A 17,865-nucleotide genomic window follows, 5' to 3' on the forward strand; every position below is an offset into this window, starting at 1 on the left:
AAGTGAATAAACTAGTGTCTTTTCTTGATAAAAACCTGCCCTGTCAAGAAATATAATGCAAATTTGAATATCAGATGGGAAAGTCTGAAAAAAACGGAATACACAAAATTGGCTTGAAAATCCATTCTCACATGGATTTTAATGTAAGTACACTGGTCACATCAGGTCTAACCAGATCTATTTACTGATGTATGTAGTTTGTATTGTAAAATCTAGTGACAGCTTTTTTTTTTCAATATTTAAAGAACTCATGAATATTTTTTTTCATTAAATGTGTGTATATGTGTATTTAGTGCAGTGTGAGTGTATTAATTTACTCACCTACCGCCGCCTTCTCAGGGATCCAGCTCCGTTCCGCTCTTTTTTTAGTGATGTCTCTGCTCTGAAGACTCTCCTGTCATGCTGAGTGACCCGGCTAATTTGAATTTCAATGACGTCACTGAGAAGAGGAGCAGAAAGGAGCTCTCTGAGAAGAGGAACAGAACGGAGCTGGATCCCGGAGAAGGCGGCGGTAAGTGAGTATATTCATACACACACTACACGCACATTTTTATGAAATCTTCAAGGGAGTGTTTCTTTAACAATAATGTCACTGGAAGAGGCAACTATTTAAACACTAATTATATGACTATTCCTCAAAAAAACAACTACTCTTACCTCCTTCTCAGCTTCTTTCAGCTCAGCTTCCTTTTCTTTCACTCTCATGACAAACATTTGTCTCATTTCTTCTTCCTTCCTCTGTAGTTCTCCTAGGAATTCATTCCTCTTTGCTTCATAAGTTTCCTGAAGGCTGGTCACATAAAATTAAAAAAAACAAAACAAAAAAAAAAACATTTATTCCTCATAGTTGGTGAAAAAGAGGCAATTTTTTCAGACTTATTGGCAAAACCGATACAGTGTGATAAGCCTAGTCAAGCCTGAGGAGTTACATAAGTCAGGAGCTGACAGAGCGCTGAAGATACAGTTCATGCACTGACTCTCACGACAAGCACTGGACACTTTTGCCTAGAATTTTCCTTTAAGGGGATTTCCCCTAATCATATAATGTATAATGTACAGTTACAAAGTGCTAGTGCAACTTTACAGCTTATCATTAAAAATCCTCTGTTCTCAAGAATAGGATTGTTCATTTCATTGTTTAGTCTTCATTGCTAAGGTTACCAGTCACTGCTGCAGTCTATCAGCGGTGGCTGATGTCGAATGCAAGGAGCGCAGTGTTAAACAAACTCTTTCATTGTGAATGCTGCTCTGAAGCTGAACAGGCTTATAGCTCTGGAACTGGCCAGCTTCGTTGCCACTGCAAAGTTGCCTCTGCTTGCAACTTGGGACAGCGCACAATTTAGGCTAGTGGTGCAACAATGCTGCTGGTCCAGACTGTCAGCCATTCAGTAGGACACCCCCTACTCCACCCTGGAAAGCAGGCTGCTAGAGGTAGAAAACAAGTGTGTTACTGAACGAGGATTTTGAGACAAACCCCTTTATGGTAATCGGTTAGCATGATTTCAAGTCCAGCAATACCTTTACATGGCCAGTCGTTTCCATTGTTACTGAGAAATCAGCATTTCAATTGATATGCAAATGAGGCTGAAGAGCTATTGTAGATCTGAAGCCTTTGTCACTCCAGCTCTTTTCCAAACCCAGCATTGCCTCCTTCTGCTTCACTGACTATTCCTTTGCCCGAAGCTACATAGCATAGAGGTCAGTCAAGCAGCAGGAGGCGAAGCTGGGCAGGGAATAGAGATGGAGTGACAGAGGCTTCAGATCTTGAGCCTCATTTTCATATCAATTCGAACACTAATTTCTCAGTAACGGAAGAACGGACTGGTTATGCATAAATATTGCTGGACTTGTCATTGAAAGAGCTACAAGCGCATATAAATATTTGGGGTTGAAATACTGCTGACAAATTCCCTTTAAGATTCATTAAAACAGATCCTGATGTGTTAAGAGTCTCAAAAAGAGCAGTTTTCGGGGAATGTAGCTGAGAACATGGCTGTGCTTACATTGCGTTGTCCCAGTATACAGCAACCAGGAGGAGATCAATGCTCATTAATGTTGTGTGTGACATAGATTTTGCTTTCCCACAATTGTGGGAGCAGGATATCCTGTTTTATTTTCTAACCTTTGGGATAAAATGGGACAAACATATAGTTATCTTTACATGCACACTATGAATGTGTTCTGTGAACAGGCACACCGCTTACTGGGAGGGTACTATTGATGGGAGCTCATAAGATTTAAGGGTCAACCAGAAGTAGACAATCGTTCCGCCAATATCAAAACTGTGCCATTTTACCGATATGGTTTACATCTTAAGCTTAATCGAAAATGTAAAACCTTGGACCATTTTGGTTTTCATTCAACATTTTTGTTTGTTTTTTAAACTTTTTTCACAGCATCATCTCCCATTCCCTTACAGCACTACATTGATGAAGATCACAGGCAGACATTTTTTACACCATTCTGTAAGCACACACAAGTGCTAAAAACCAAGTGGGACCTATATCTCCTTCCAAGCCTAATATGGACAGATGGGGCCTCAGGCATGCAGGAAGTCCGTCAGAAATTCCTTAAATGCTTGAAAGACATATCGGAATACTGCTGTGGTAAAACAACGTATAATCTACTGTTTATGTAAGCGGAGAAGCAAATCATCTGGTCTGCCGCTAGCTCAGCTGACGGGATTGTATTACCGGTATGTGATTTCACTTAGAAAAGATCGCGAATGTGAGATAACTGATGGATTTCTCTGGCCAAGCCAACAGACCGTACTATTTCACACATACACACGGTAAAAAATGTAGACAGTGCTCAGCAAATCGTATGGAAAAGACTACTATTTCATTTACTGTATTGTATTTAAGGGGTTACATATTCCCGGTTCATATTTAAAGGGAATATGCCACCAGGTTTTTGCTACTCAATCTGAGAGCAGCATAATGTAGAGGTAGAGACCCTGATTCCAGCAATGTATCACTTACTAAGGATGCGCATTGTATTTTTGATCAAATACTTGCTTTATCTGCTGCAGTTCTGTGAAACCTCTCACCACTAATTGGCAGCTTTCTGTGTACACTGTGCATAGGCAGAAAGTTGCCAATCAGTGGTGGGGTGGAGTTATTCAGAGAATATGGAGGACTACAGGTTTTCTAGTCCACTAGTAACAATTACCTGCTGATAAAACAGTGATGTTATCAAAACCAAAGCAAGCAGCCCAGTAAGTGACACATAGCTGGAATCAGGGTTTCGCAAAAACCTGGTGACAGATTCTCTTTAAATCAATGTATTCACATTTACCTGAAGGGTTTGCTGTCTGGGTCTGTGTCTTTGAATCCCATCTCCTCCAGTTTGCAGCGCCTGTACAGCTCATAATGGCGCGCATGAGTCTGCTCTCTTAAATCCTCCATGTTGACTCGTATCAACATTTCTCTAAGTTTCACAAAGTCACAGTGGTTCTCGTTCTCCACTGAATGAAAAGAGAAAAGTTCTGTGACGATCCACTTCTAACAGTAGCAAAGAAAAGGAAAAAAAAAAAAGAGTACACCACCATTGTTGGCTATGCGGTTTTCCTAAAAGAACGCAGGGTCTATCATTTTAAAAAGGAAAATTTGGGGTTGCAAATAGGGGGTAAAATCCCCCCACATAATTAAGCCACCCATACAACTTAGATGGCAGATAATGGATCTCGTTTGGTAGGCAACTGTTTTGGCCGTCTCTCCCATACACAGCAGTGCTTGCTTGGCCAAGTGTTCCAGTGTTCTCTATGAGAGAGCGGACGCCAGACATTTCTGAAGGCGGCTTATCTCAGGGAGAGCAAAGGGATCGGCAGTCGAATCCTCAACTCACCCAACAATCATCTGTCTGGGCCCACATACACATTAGACTATTGGTTGAACCCGGCAGTATCGGTGAGTTTGGCCAATGTTAGTTTATAATTTGATAGAACTAGTCTAGTTTAGATAGAACCTAATATTAAAATCTTGGAAACCTACCTTGGACTATACCCCATGGATACTGCCTAGCTTTAGCCATTTTGTTGCCAATTTTCACTTCTTCTGTACTTCCAACGACTGCAAATGGAAGGTGTACCTAAAAAACCAACAAAGTAGTAAGCATAGAATTTTGTATTCATAATTTCAATATATTTATAAATATATGATAATGAACGGTAATATTTTTGGAGCATGATCACTTCAACTTAATTCCGAAAATTCTATCTTTGTTAAGATCCAAACTTTTATCATGAAGCTGAGGTCTATATTACGGGCACAATTTCATTTCCCTGAAAGCAAGCAGTGACTTTGAAGATGGGAACAAATATATATTGGAAAGATGCGACATGCATGTCGTTGTGAAATATTGTCTTCACTCTTCTAAAAACAGCCTTATTGAGATAGCAAAGCATTTACTTCAGTGTACATTAAAGGGCGAAGTCACTGGAAAAAAAGGAGAAAAGTTAAAAAAATGAAATAATAAGTGATTAGAATTACTACTCAGGTAAAAAAAAGTTGCATCTCTCTGTAGGTAACAGTTGAACGTCAGACTATAAATCAAAGTGGATCTGCAAAGAACAGAATGCTCCTGAGCTTGGCTTTCAGGGTTTTTGCTGGTCTCTCTGTGACCTTCTGGTTTATTTCTGTTGGTTTGCACCCCTGACCCTGCACATAAGGTAACAGTGCACAGGAAATAACTATATTGGTCTTCTTTCCCTTTACAAACAATACAGCTAAGTTGAAGTCTTCCAAGCTTAAGAAGTCTTCAAAACATAAAAAAAAGTGATTTATCCTCCTCCTGACATTTGAAACAGCTTCCAGAATGTCCTACAAGCGCTCTGCCCTCAACTACTCTAAGCAGGTGAATTTAAAAGGATTTATACCTTGTGAAAAGGTTAAAGTGGTTTTCCACTCCAAGGCAAACTTGCTGAATACTAATAGTGTGTAACATACACACTATTAAGATTCGGCTCTGCTAGCTAGTCTGAGTGGTCATCACGTGACTTCAAGTATGTGATTTGCTTACCTACGTGCTGGACTGATAGCTCACTAACTGATTTCTTTACATGGCTCTTGACGTCAAACAGACAGTGAACTATCAATCAAGGTAAAGAGACTGGTGCTAGGAGGTGAAACAACCTCAGGAATCACAGGCTCAGGAAGAGCTCTGCCATGCCCAGAGCACTCAACTTTTCTTTTACATATGAACTGAAACACTGTATCCTCTGGAATGCAGCAACAGATAAAAGATTTAAAGGTGTCGATGGATTTTGTTTTCAAAGATCTTCATGTCCATATGTGCGGTTTGGGAGGGTAGATTTTACTGACAGATTTCCTGTCAACAAAGAACACCACCAGCATACAAGTTTAACTTACGCTCATTGTCGTGTTGATCTCTGCAACCGTCTCTTCATCGGTAGGAAACTGGTAGATCTGAACTCCATTGCTCACCAGCTCACTCATAATTTTGCTTTTGAATTTGTGCAACTCATTTTTGGCAATTGTGTCTGCTTTTGCAATGATTGGGATGATGTTCACCTAAAGTAGAAAAACAATGTTTAGCAAGTATGGCAAGTACGAAATATAAGAATACAGTCATGGCCAAAAGTTTTGAGAATGACACCAAAATTATATTTTCACATGATCAGCTGGCCTCTGGTTTTTATTAGTGTTTGTCTGATGTTTATATCACATACATAAATATAATTGCAATCATATTATGAGTACCAATAGGTTATATTGACAGTTAGAATGAGTTAATGCAGCAAGTCAATATTTGCAGTGTTGCCCCTTCTTCTTCAAGACCTCTGTAATTCTCCCTGGCATGCTCTCAATCAACTTTTGGACCAAATCCTGACTGATAGCAGTCCATTCTTGTATAATTAATGCTTGCATTTTGCCAGAATTTGTTGGTTTTTGTTTGTCCACCCGTCTCTTGATGATTGACCACAAGTTCTCAATGGGATTAAGATCTGGGGAGTTTCCAGGCCATGGACCCAAAATCTCTATGCTTTGTTCCATGAGCCATTTAGTTATCACCTTTGCTTTATGTCAAGGTGCTCCATCATGCTGGAAAAGGCATTGTTGGGCGCCAAACTGCTCTTGGACGGTTGGGAGAAGTTGCTCTTGGAGGACATTCTGGTGCCATTCTTTATTCATGGCTGTGTTTTTAGGCAAGACTGTGAGAGAGCCGATTCCCTTGGCTGAGAAGCAACCCCACACATGAATGGTTTCAGGATGCTTTACAGTTGGCATGAGACAAGACTGGTGGTAGCGCTCACCTCTTCTTCTCCGAATAAGCTGTTTTCCAGATGTCCCAAACAATCGAAAAGGGGATTCATCAGAGAAAATGATTTTGCCCCAGTCCTCAGCAGTCCACTCCCTGTACCTTTTGCAGAATATCAGTCCGTCCCTGATGTTTTTTCTGGAGAGAAGTGGCTTCTTTGCTGCCCTCCTTGAAACCAGCCCTTGCTCAAAGAGTCTCCGCCTCACAGTGCGTGCAGAAGCACTCACACCAGCCTGTTGCCATTCCTGAGCAAGCTCGGCACTGCTAGTAGTCCGATCCCGCAGCTGAAACAGTTTTAAGATACGGTCCTGGTGCTTGCTGGTCTTTCTTGGGCGCCCTGGAGCCTTTTTGACAACAATGGAAGCTCTCTCCTTGAAGTTCTTGATGATGCGATAGATTGTTGACTGAGGTGCAATCTTTGTAGCTGCGATACTCTTCCCTGTTAGGCCATTTTTGTGCAGTGCAATGATGGCTGCACGTGTTTCTTTAGAGATAACCATGGTTAACTGAGGAGAAACAATGAGACCAAGAACCAGCCTCCTTTTAAAGTGTCCAGTGATGTCATTCTTACTTAATCATGACTGATTGATCGCTAGCTCTGTCCTCATCAACACCCACACCCGTGTTAATGGATCAATCACTAAAACGATGTTAGCTGCTCCTTTTAAGGCAGGACTGCAATGATGTTGAAATGTGTTTTGGGGGTTAACGTTCATTTTCTGGGCAAATATTGACTTTGCAAATACAGTAATTGCTGTTAAGCTGATCAATCATTGACATTCAGGAGTATATGCAAATTGCCATTACAAAAAATGAAGCAGTAAACTTTGGAAAAATTACTATTTGTCTCATTCTCAATACTTTTGGCCATGACTGTATATAAATCAAATTTGGCAAAGTGGTTTAAACAATTCCTGGGAAAAGCAATATGTAGCAAACATACATTTATATAGCAGATTTTCTTAAACTGCTTGGCTTTCCTATAGCTGAACATGATCTAACTGTTGATGTAACATCTTGGAGAGGAAAGAATTTCCTATGTCAAAAACTACACGGATTCAATTCTTTCTTGCAAAACTACGTAATGTACCAAACCTATTCCGTTCAAGTTCCATCCATAGAAAAAGACAGCAATGACTGCTTACAGAGAAAGCTTTTACGTAAACCCTTTTCTTCTGGGATCCATTTGATTTTGTACTGAAAAGTGTGAATGAAATGGGCCCCGTTACATACCGAGAACATCCGGATGAGATTAAATCATTATGTCTTGCAGATTGTTTTTTACTGCACCTTCTAGATTACAGGGCAAGGAACCAAACACCAAGGACATGCTGAATTTTCTTTTAAACTAAAGCATGACTTATATCTGGTGGTCCCTCTCCTATCATTTATAGGCTTCAAATTAAAAAACTTGTAACGGACACTTCCTAGAATTGATTCTTTTAAAGAAGTCACCAGCCAACAACAGCATCTGGCATAACAGGCATCACTAAACATAAGATGAGACGTTGTAAAAATGATAGTGATAGTGTCCAGTCAAATATCTTCAGCTTAAAGTTGGTGTGAATCGATTTGCAAGACCCAGTTCATGGGCCACGTTTGTAATTTGTGGTCACTGGCTGGAAGCCATGAGAACTGCTGCTACACACCTGTCCTGGGTATCCCAGGCTCTGCTTCCTTCACCTCAATCTGCAGCCCTCTGTTGTGCTCCACGTTATGTTTTGCAGGTTGCCTGGTGTGGCTGAATGACTACATCTCTCTAATCCTATTAAAGGCGCGATAAGACACACACCTATTTTTTTTTTAGGATTGAGACTCAAGAGTTCTATGTTTGATGTGGTCCACCATCTGTACCTATTGTGTTTCAACTTGCATCCATCTCTGCTGAGTTCCACTTCATCTGTTAGACTATCTGGAATCTCAGAATCAGTACAAGTCCTCATTGTTCCACGTGTCCTCTAGTAGGCTGCATCAAGCTCGGGGACCATGTGCTGACACGGACCAGAGATTTAGTGGATCCACCTCACCAGGTGAAACTTAGAACCGCCTCTTACTTAAAGTCATCTGTGGCTCCTCTTCTGATTAGTCAGCATGGGGCAACATCAACATTGCAACGTGACGCACTTTGACGTCACATCAGGCTGGTTAATCAAAAGAAGAGCCGCGGATCCCGGAATTAGGATGCGGTTCTCAGGGCTCCAGGTCAGCGACCACAGATTACTGACAATGCTGATGAACTGGGTCCTGTGAGTCGATTAGGTCGTACTCTACTTTTGATATGTTGGATCATGATGTGTATAAGAAGAGATTTACGATTTGATTTCCTCTTTTAAAGAACTGTGAATTTTTACATTATATTTAAATATATCAGATGACAGATCCACAAAAGTCTACAAAGAAGCAGATTTCATTTTATTCCTTCTTTATGCTCAGCAAGTACAAGAATTCTGACAGGAAATGTGGTGCCGTCATTCATCTCACAAAGCAGGAAACAAGTCCAAAGTTCTCATCCTCCCTGAACAGAAAAAGTTTTACGTAGTGTCACCAGTCTAAAAATAACGACCCAAAGCAGATAAAGGTTTACTGCAATAAGACGCTTTCTGGCTTTCTCAAAAGGGGAATTTTCCTGACTCACAAAAGGACTTCAATTTCACATAACCATTATCATCTAAAATACCATGCACATGCTCATACAGTGGAAGCAGTCAACGGCTGTGGATGAGAGATTAAAGAATAAAGATTTTTTAATTAAAAAAAGCAAACTTGTATCCTTAAAATATTTAAAAACACATATAGCATAAAATTTTCCGACTGCTGTGACCACAGTTCCTTCAGTTTCTATATTGCATAGTATCTCTCCCATAGATGGTAGATGTGTGATTTATTGGCCATCATTATTTTGTACCAGGGCCTTCTCCGGCTTGTATTATGGGGGCCTGTCTGCATATTGCAGTATATTGGTATTGTGACCAGGTATTGATAAGTATGGCCTGTTTTCAAGCACCACGCCGGCAGGTTGTTTTTATTTCACTGACGGAGTGGTACTGATAATGCATGCTTCCTGCCGATAGTAATATACTTACCAGATGCAGTCTTCTGCTCTTCCCAGTGCTGCTCCTGTCCTAATCCACTATCTTCTGACTGACTGGAAGTCTGAGGTAACGGTCACAGGCTTTTAATGTAAGTCTATAAGAGCCCTGTTCTGGCCTCGTTCTGGCTCTCATAGACTTACATTGAGCTATGACTCCCACCTTGCTCATCAAACACTGGAGCAATCTGACAAGTCACAACCTGCAGAAAACGAGCGGAGTTGCGCTGATAACAGATGAAGATGGCGGCTGGTAAGTATATTACTAGTGGCAGGGCACATGCATTAGTGATACCACTCCAGCGGTGCAATGAAAAAAATGCCGGAGTGGTGCTTTCAGTAAGTTGTATCACCCACTTTTCCCAATGTCCTCATCCATTAAGAAACAACTTAAAAAAAAAAAAAAAAAGACATAGGGCCAATGTACAATGTTGCAATTTTTTTTTTTTACAAAATTCATGTTGACGTTGGTACGCCAGAAATGTGGTGTAAAAAGCCATAATGAAATACCCTAGAAGATGATGGTCCCCCATTTGATTATATGGATATATTATTTCTTGTTTATGTATTGTCAGTATTTTCTTGCCGCATTTTAAAACAGCTAGGCGTAATTTAGAGCTGGCGAATTCTAGGTTAGTACCTTACTATCAAGCTTCTTCATTGTGACCAGGTCCAGAGATTTTAATGAGTGACCAGTGGGGGCAATGAAATAAAGGCAGGCATGAATCCTTGTGTCATGGTAGTTGAAAAGGGATCTTTTGATTTTCAGTTCTTCTTGTAGGTAGGCCTCAAATTGTGCATCAATGTACTCCACAATGGGCCGGTAGCTGAAATTAAACAAATTACAGAACATTTCATTACTTGTGGTGTTTTCTTTCCTGAAGTTATTGAGATTATAGGAAAACAAATTAAACCACGAGAAATAAATGAAAGTCACTGTACAGAGAGACACACAAAAATAATTTACTCTAATTCAATTTTACTCTCTAAGACAGTCCAACTAAGCAATAGGCACCATTTATGATCATCCGCATCAACCAAGAAGAGTCGGACTAGTAAGTCACAGAACAGAATATGTGGCAAAACCCATGACATTTGATCCAGGAAGGTTCTCTAATTCCCATTAACCCCTCTAATAATGTGCCCATGTTAGGGGGCATTATCCTTCTCGCTCTTCCTTGGCTCACAAATGTTGGGAATTACTCAGCACTGCTGTAAATAATTTTCTACAGAGCAGCATAATTGAGGAAACCCATTAAATGCTTCCTGGGAAGAAAGAGCGAGTTGCTAAGAATACCCGTCTTTTTATCCTAATGAGCTAATTAGAAGAAATCTGAGCAATACTGTAAAAAAAAGCACATACAGTACATTTATGTGTGCTTTTTAGGCTCTGTTTGGGTGAAACATTAAATAAATGAGCTGTTATCTCCTATCACACAGTATTTTTAATAACCCAGTACCTACTTAAAGAAACACTCCCAATCCTTTTTCATATTAGCTAAACCTATGTACTGTAAATATGTGTATAATGTAGTGGAAGTGCAGTAATGTTCTCACCGATTGCAGTCTTCCCCAGTTTCCAGCGCCACTCTGATCCTCTTATGGGTCACACGATTGATATTCCGACTTACCAGCTCATACTGGGGTCTATGTGTGAGCCAGCAAGTCGGAAAAGCTGTCACTTGACCGAGAAGGGGATCGAAGCAGCGCTGGAAACAGGAAGATGGCGATCGGTGAGTATATTACCGCACTTCCACTACATTATACACATTTGCACAGGTTTAGGTAAAAAATATTAAAAGTCCTTCTTTAAATTGGTGACCGTGCCCACCACTAGTATAAGCCATTGGCTGAAGCAATAAAACAATGATGCTATACATTTGCAGGCATTAAAGGGAATCTGTTAGCAGGTTTTTGCTATGTAATCTGAGGACAGCATGAGGTAGGGAGTCACATGTCAGGCTGTCTGTTGTTGTTTACTTACAGTGAAGGTTTTATCACTTGGTGATTATCATTGTCTGTACTACAGCAGCCACTACAGTGATCACATGCTAGTCCTACTGCGCCCCCTCCTGTGATAAGCAGCTCACTGTCTATAGACAATGTACATACAGTGGCATGTAAAAGTTTAGCCACCACTGGTCAAAATTACTGTTATTGTGAACAGTTAAGCAAGTTGAAGAAATGATCTGTAAAAGGCCTATAGATAAAGATGATACATTTCCTTTGTATTTTAGGCAAAAAAGTATATATATTATTTTTTACTCATTTTAAAAATTACAAGAAGGAAAATGGTGCGATGCAAAAGTTTGGGCACCCTTTGAGATTTGTGTGCTCAGATAATTTTGACCAAGGTTTCAGACCTTAATTAGCCTGTTACAGAGTCTAGTGTGGGCGGGGTTAGCTTTCTCAGCTCTGCTGCATTGCTAAAACTAAGAGCTTAAAACGGCTGCACCCAGTGATCTAAGTGATACATCATTAGATTCGGGGTCTCTTTTTGTACATCAAGCTGCTCTCAGATGAGTTAGCAAAAACCTGCTGACAGATTCCCTTTAATGCGATTTGTAAATTCAGGGTAGTTCCTTGAAGCAATTTTACAAACCACAGATCATTTGTCATGGTTTAATAAACTGCAAAGTGTAGATACCACTGAGCTAAATTAAATTTACCATACGACTGGCATTTTTAAACGCAGACAGCAATGTTCTATATAAAAAAGATCACCAGTCACGCTGCAGAACTTTGATATATTCATCTTTTCCTGTCCAGACTTCCTTATGGACTCATTATTTCAACAGGCAGGGCCCCGTGGGAGTACTCAGTGGAAGAGCAGCCTTTCATTGATGTGGCCTGTGTGTGATTGTTGTGCCCACAGATGGAAACAGCAGTGATAACATGGGTCACAGATATCATGAGTAAGTACGCAGAGAGCTATGAAGCCGATACACCAGATAGTTTGAAATGACAATTTACTCTATTAGTAGACATAGATCTCCGCCGATCACGTCAGAAGCATTAGGAGAGGACTAAAAGACCTGTGGTTCATTGCTAATCATAGTTCACCCAACGGATTATCTCAACCTTCATGTTCCCCCATGGGTTACCTTGCAATCATCAGTACAAGGATTGACATTGTTGGATTTTTTTGTTGTTGTGACAGTTACAAAACATACTGTATATATTCTGCCTTAATCCATTTATTAAAAACACTTCATCTATCAGATTCCAGCTCTCATTTTTGTAACACAAATTGGAAAATGTATGAGAAACTCCTCGACTTTCCCTATGGCCTCTCACACTGCACAAGCAACAGTTAATAGCGGAGGAAATCGCCAACATTAGCAGTGATACAAGTGGGGTTGACGTTCCATCCAACTTTCCCAGTCCAGAAGTCACTTACTACTTTGATTAAAGTGATATTTTAATAGAATGTCTATATTTTCACCCACTCAGGGGGCTTTTTTTCGATTCTGTGCTATAAGGTATATTGTATTCCTTTACAATAACAGCAGCATTAGTCTTGCTCAGACAACCCCTACTCAATTCATATGTTTCCCCCTAGTAAATTAATAACACTTACATTCACCTCCGGTGCCAACGCTGTTCCAACAGTGTTGAGACTGGCTCTCCCGGGGATCGTGTAACATTGTTATGTCACGTGATCCCTGTGACCAATCAGCGCTGGCTTCACTCTCCTCTCTTTTGGGCAAATCACACATCTGGAAGAAGTAAAAGGTGTGGCTTGGCCACTCACTTCCTCTTTATGTCTGATTTATGCAAAGGCGAGGAGTGAAGCCAGCGCTAATTGGCTGCAGGGATTCCCAGAAGAGACAGTTCTGACACTGCTGGAAAGGCGTCAGGACCTGAGGCGAGTATAACAGCCTGTACACACGTTGCAGTTTTGTCATGTTTTTTTTTTTTGCGCAGTTCTGTCACAAAACCTGAAGAGTTTCCTGATGCCAGCAAACTGGATGGGGATCCTAAAGTCTCATGCACATGTTGCTTATTTTTTACTTCAGATTTGGAACAGATCTGCAGCATGTCAATTCTTTCAGCATTTTTGCTGCAGATTTCACTCATATTAATGAGTGGGGAAAAATCTTCACCAAAAACACTGAGGAAAAAAAAGTATAAAGACGCATCTATTTTACGCATCATTTTTCCTGCCAAGAGATGCAGAAATGGTGCAGAAATTTCTGCACCAAATACTTAATGTGTGCACATAGCCTTGCTGTAATTTTACGGGGGGGGGCAAACACGCTTAATGATATAGGGTTGTCCTAGTAGTGGACAACCCCTTTAAGGTTCTGACGTGGCCAAAAAGAGACTCTTGTTTCTACCTCTAGTTCTGTCTAATAGTGGAACGCATAATTTCATTGAATGGACTATGCAAAAAGGACAACACAAATCTCTTCTTCTTAGTGTGGACCAATAGTCCTTGCCTATCTCTATTATTGGACCTTCTTTCAGGTTACCTCGGAGTCTTAATCGGTTACACAAATCTCTGGTTACTGCCAGAAAGGATTCATCACCATCAGTATTGATTCTTTTAGGGGGGGTCCAGACGAGCATATCTAACAATAATCAGGTTTTCCTCCAGAAAAAGACAGACAATTGTCATCTGTGTATCCATTTTTTTTCCATCCGAAGGGTATCGTTTTATATATATTAGTATTTAAAGAAAAATGACAAGACCAAATACAGTTTCCTATGTTAAGAATTGCAATGTATATGTAAAATCAGATGCATTACAGATGATTCATATGGCATCCAATTTTTTTTTTTGTGCAGCTACAGACTTGATTGGGTGAATCTCATCCAAAATAAGGATAGGACTAATACATGTTCTCTATCAGAAATAATATTTCAGGGAGAACAATGCGATCGTCAGTCCAAAACCGGACATGTGAGATCAACATCTTTCCCGACCGCCAGCCGGCCGGCGTCCTCATACACATTAGAGCGTTGTCTGAAAGCGCAGATATCGGCAGGTGTAATGTGTATGGCGGCCTTAGTATAAACTGTATGGAGTTGCAAATGTAAATTCATATATTCTGTCCTTTTTTTTTTTAGGACTGGACATCGGAGCCGCTCTTAAGGCGGGTTTGCGTTAAACAATCGATCAGCTATTTGTGTATATATAATTTAGGCTGGTTGTGACTTATATACTCACATCTTTGTGTAGCCATGCATTGTGTCACAATATGACTTGTACAGATTTTAATCAATAGACAAATCAAATATACTCAAAGAAAAAAAGATGAGTTCATTTAACCACTTAACACAATGGGTAATTGAACCATTTCTATATGGTGCTAGTCACTGCTAGCTTCGATCAGGAGCCCAAGTGTTCCTGACAGATAATAAATGGAGGCTGCTATAAACAGTATGGTGATGGGCGTAGAGCAGGGGCTGGTAATCGTTGCAGGCATCTCTATGCTTAAAGGAACATTACAGATTCACCCCAGATTATTCTTTGTAAAATGAAAAGTTCACAGGTGCACGGCCGGTTACACTGCATTTATCAGATCTGTGTCCCGTTATCTGTCCCGATATAAGCCGATGTCAGATGGAATAGCACAGATTTCCAGAATGTCAGACCTCTATATCACTGACAGGTTTGACGCAAGTTTCAATCACTTATAATATTGCATCAGATTTCCAACACAGATAATGTAATATTGTATCATGATGGAAATTAGTGGTGGTTGGAGACTTTACCAGTGTGATCTACTCACATGTATCCATGATAGATGGTTTTACCAGGATTTCCCTTTACACAATCCACTTACCACATCACTGAGAATCTGTGATCAATACTGCAAGCATACTTTAGGATTATTTATGTACTGTAACAAATAGATATAGTTCAACATTTAGTGATTTTAATAAACCCAAATTCACTAATGCCACCAACATTTAAGAGTAGAGTTGGTGCAAATAGATTCATAGGACCTGTTCCATAATGCACTTCAATAATCTGTGGCCGCTAGACTGGTGGCCTGAGAACCTCTTCTTATCTTTTGGCATCCACGGCTCTTCTTTTGATTAGCCAGCCTGGTGAGACGCACATGGGACATCTGTCAGATCGCCCAATCAAAAGAAGAGCCGCAGATGCCATCATAAAAGAGGCGTTTCACAGGCGCCCAGCAGCCACAGATTACTGACATGACCGATGGAACGCGTCCTGCAAATCGATTTGCACCAACTCTATTTAAAGGGAACCTGTCATGTCATAAAATGGTATTAACCTGCAGATATGGGGTTAATCTGCAGATTAATAGTGTTTTAAAGCTGTGCAGCTGCCGCACTGAAAGGCCAGTTACCGGGAAGAAATTAACTTTATTCCTCCTGGCAGCCTTGAGCTTTCAGTCATAGTTGCGCACTCAGTCACTGCTCAGTACATAGTGAGCGGTGGCTGTAACTAAGCCCCGGCACTGACTGACAGCCAGTTCAGCATTTGTGCACTGATGAGCTAGCTGTCAGTCAGTGCCAGGGAAGTGGTTACAGTGTACAGTCACTGTGTACTGAGCGGTGACTGTAGCCACGCTGGCACACCTCTATGGCTGAAAGCCAGAGGCTGTCGGGAGGAATCTCTGCATGTGTCACATCAGTCTAACAGCAGCAACGACAGTAAATGAAATGCTGCGCACGCCAAAATACTCGGCGAGCACCCGTGTGCTCACTGAAAGGGTTAATGAGACATACTCGCTCATCACTGATCTATGGTAATAATGGCTTCCGTCTCTAATACATACCTATCATCTTTATTGATCTGATCTCCAAATCCCACGGTGTCCACTATGGTTAGCTTCAGGCGTACATTGCTCTCCTGAAGTTCGTAGCTCCTTGCTTTTAACTTCACCCCGGGCTCACTGTGTGACACTGGCTCACTTTCAAATTTTGTGTTAAATATAGTGTCCATTAAAGTTGACTTTCCAATGCCGGTTTCACCTGAAAATAAATAGACATGGTTATTACGCACAGTGTGATACGGCAGTGAAATTTGGTGTAGAATGAACGTGGCCAGCACTGACATGAGGAATTTTTTCTATTAGGCATATTGTTTGCTAATGGTCAGAAGAATCGCTCAAATCATTGACGACAAATACTATGTCGATGCTTCACTTATTCTGCAGAGAACTGCTTAAAGGGGTTGTCCAGTGTAAAATGAGAAGCCTGCAGTCACTGTGTGACTTATGAATCCCCCCCCGTGAACGCACTGTGCGCTGCGAGGATTCGCCAGTTTCTGAGCCGGGAACAGCAGTGATGTATTCGTTATACATACTCCCGGGCAGAACCTGTCTAGTGGGTGCAGCCTCGCTCCATAAAAGTGTATGGAGCGAGGTCACAGCCGTCTAGTGGGCGCGGATGTCCAGTGGGTGCGGTCACTGTATCTACAGAATAAAAGTTGATGTATCTTAGCCAATGTAATAGTAATCTACGTACAATATCCAATATGAATGGACCTTATAATTGCCCACACACCTTAGATAGCTCTTGGCTCGTTTGGTCAAGTGTTTTTATTGGAGAGTGAAGAAATTCTCAGCTAAACACCTTTTGTCTGCGGCATATCTCCAGGAAAAGCAAAAAGTGCACTTGAATTCAAATTGTCTGTTCTACCTCATCCCCCGTATCTTTTGGGGGAAAGTAAGAGAGCCCCTATAAACATGATTTGGTTTGCAAACAGATTAAATCCAATGTGCATAGGACCAGTTAGGCAAAGTTCAAATGTGTTGTATATTTTTAGCTGTGGATTTTGCCTGAACTATATACCTAAATTTGCATGTGTTAAATAATTTGAAGGGGTTTTCCCATGAACAAAGTTCATTTTAATCAATAGATCTGGGAATGATAATAAGATCCGCAATTAGATGTGTTTAAATATAATGTTCCTGTGCTGAGATAATCTTATAAATGTGCCCCTGCTGTGTACTGTGTAATGGCTGTGTCTGACCGTACAGGAACATGGTCTGATCATACCACAGCTCCTGGGCAGGGAAGGAAGAAAAAGAGTATACAGACAGGACAGCAGGGGATCACAGCTGATTCTTTCTGCGAGGTAAAACATTTTTTAAAAACTTTGTTCATGGAAAAATCCCTTTAAATAAACACATGCAGAGTTAGGTATATATTTCAGACAAAATCCACAGCTAAAAATATACAATGCCTGAATTCCGTTTTTTGGCCGCCACAACATTGCAATAAAATGCAAGAAGAGGTGATCAAAACATTGTATCTGGTATCAGTAAAAACGTCAGCTTAGGGCGCAAAAAAAAAAGTCCTCTCCCAGCCCCACATCCCAAAAAATGGATATGCTACGGATCTCGGAAAATGGCAACAAATGCAAATACTTTTTTCCATACAAATTTCAGAATTTTTTTTCACCGCTTAAATTAAAAAAAAAAAAACTATACATGTTTGGTATCTGTGTACTCGTACTGACCTGGGGAATCATATTGTCAGGTCAGGTTTAACACAGTGAACCATAGTGAACA

The 17,865-nt window shown here is 40.6% G+C and overlaps 1 protein-coding gene across 6 annotated transcripts in view; it reads right to left on the reverse strand.

Moving 5' to 3' along the window:
* SEPTIN11 (septin 11) overlaps positions 1-17,865 on the reverse strand; it is an 84,746-nt gene that overhangs the window by 18,592 nt on the left and 48,289 nt on the right. For all 6 annotated transcript variants that reach the window (XM_073637095.1, XM_073637093.1, XM_073637091.1 and 3 more), the window contains exons 3-8: positions 16,126-16,321; positions 10,008-10,194; positions 5,370-5,531; positions 3,993-4,089; positions 3,298-3,466; positions 658-790 (exon numbers count right to left, since the gene is read on the reverse strand). In XM_073637095.1, coding sequence (XP_073493196.1) covers positions 658-790; positions 3,298-3,466; positions 3,993-4,089; positions 5,370-5,531; positions 10,008-10,194; positions 16,126-16,321 — 944 coding nt within the window. The remainder of the gene's footprint in view (positions 1-657; positions 791-3,297; positions 3,467-3,992; positions 4,090-5,369; positions 5,532-10,007; positions 10,195-16,125; positions 16,322-17,865) is intronic.

This window comes from Phyllobates terribilis, unplaced genomic scaffold, assembly GCF_046119375.1.
Source record: "Phyllobates terribilis strain yellow unplaced genomic scaffold, ASM4611937v1 Scaffold_1__5_contigs__length_1240528914, whole genome shotgun sequence".
NCBI classification, from domain to species: domain Eukaryota; kingdom Metazoa; phylum Chordata; class Amphibia; order Anura; family Dendrobatidae; genus Phyllobates; species Phyllobates terribilis.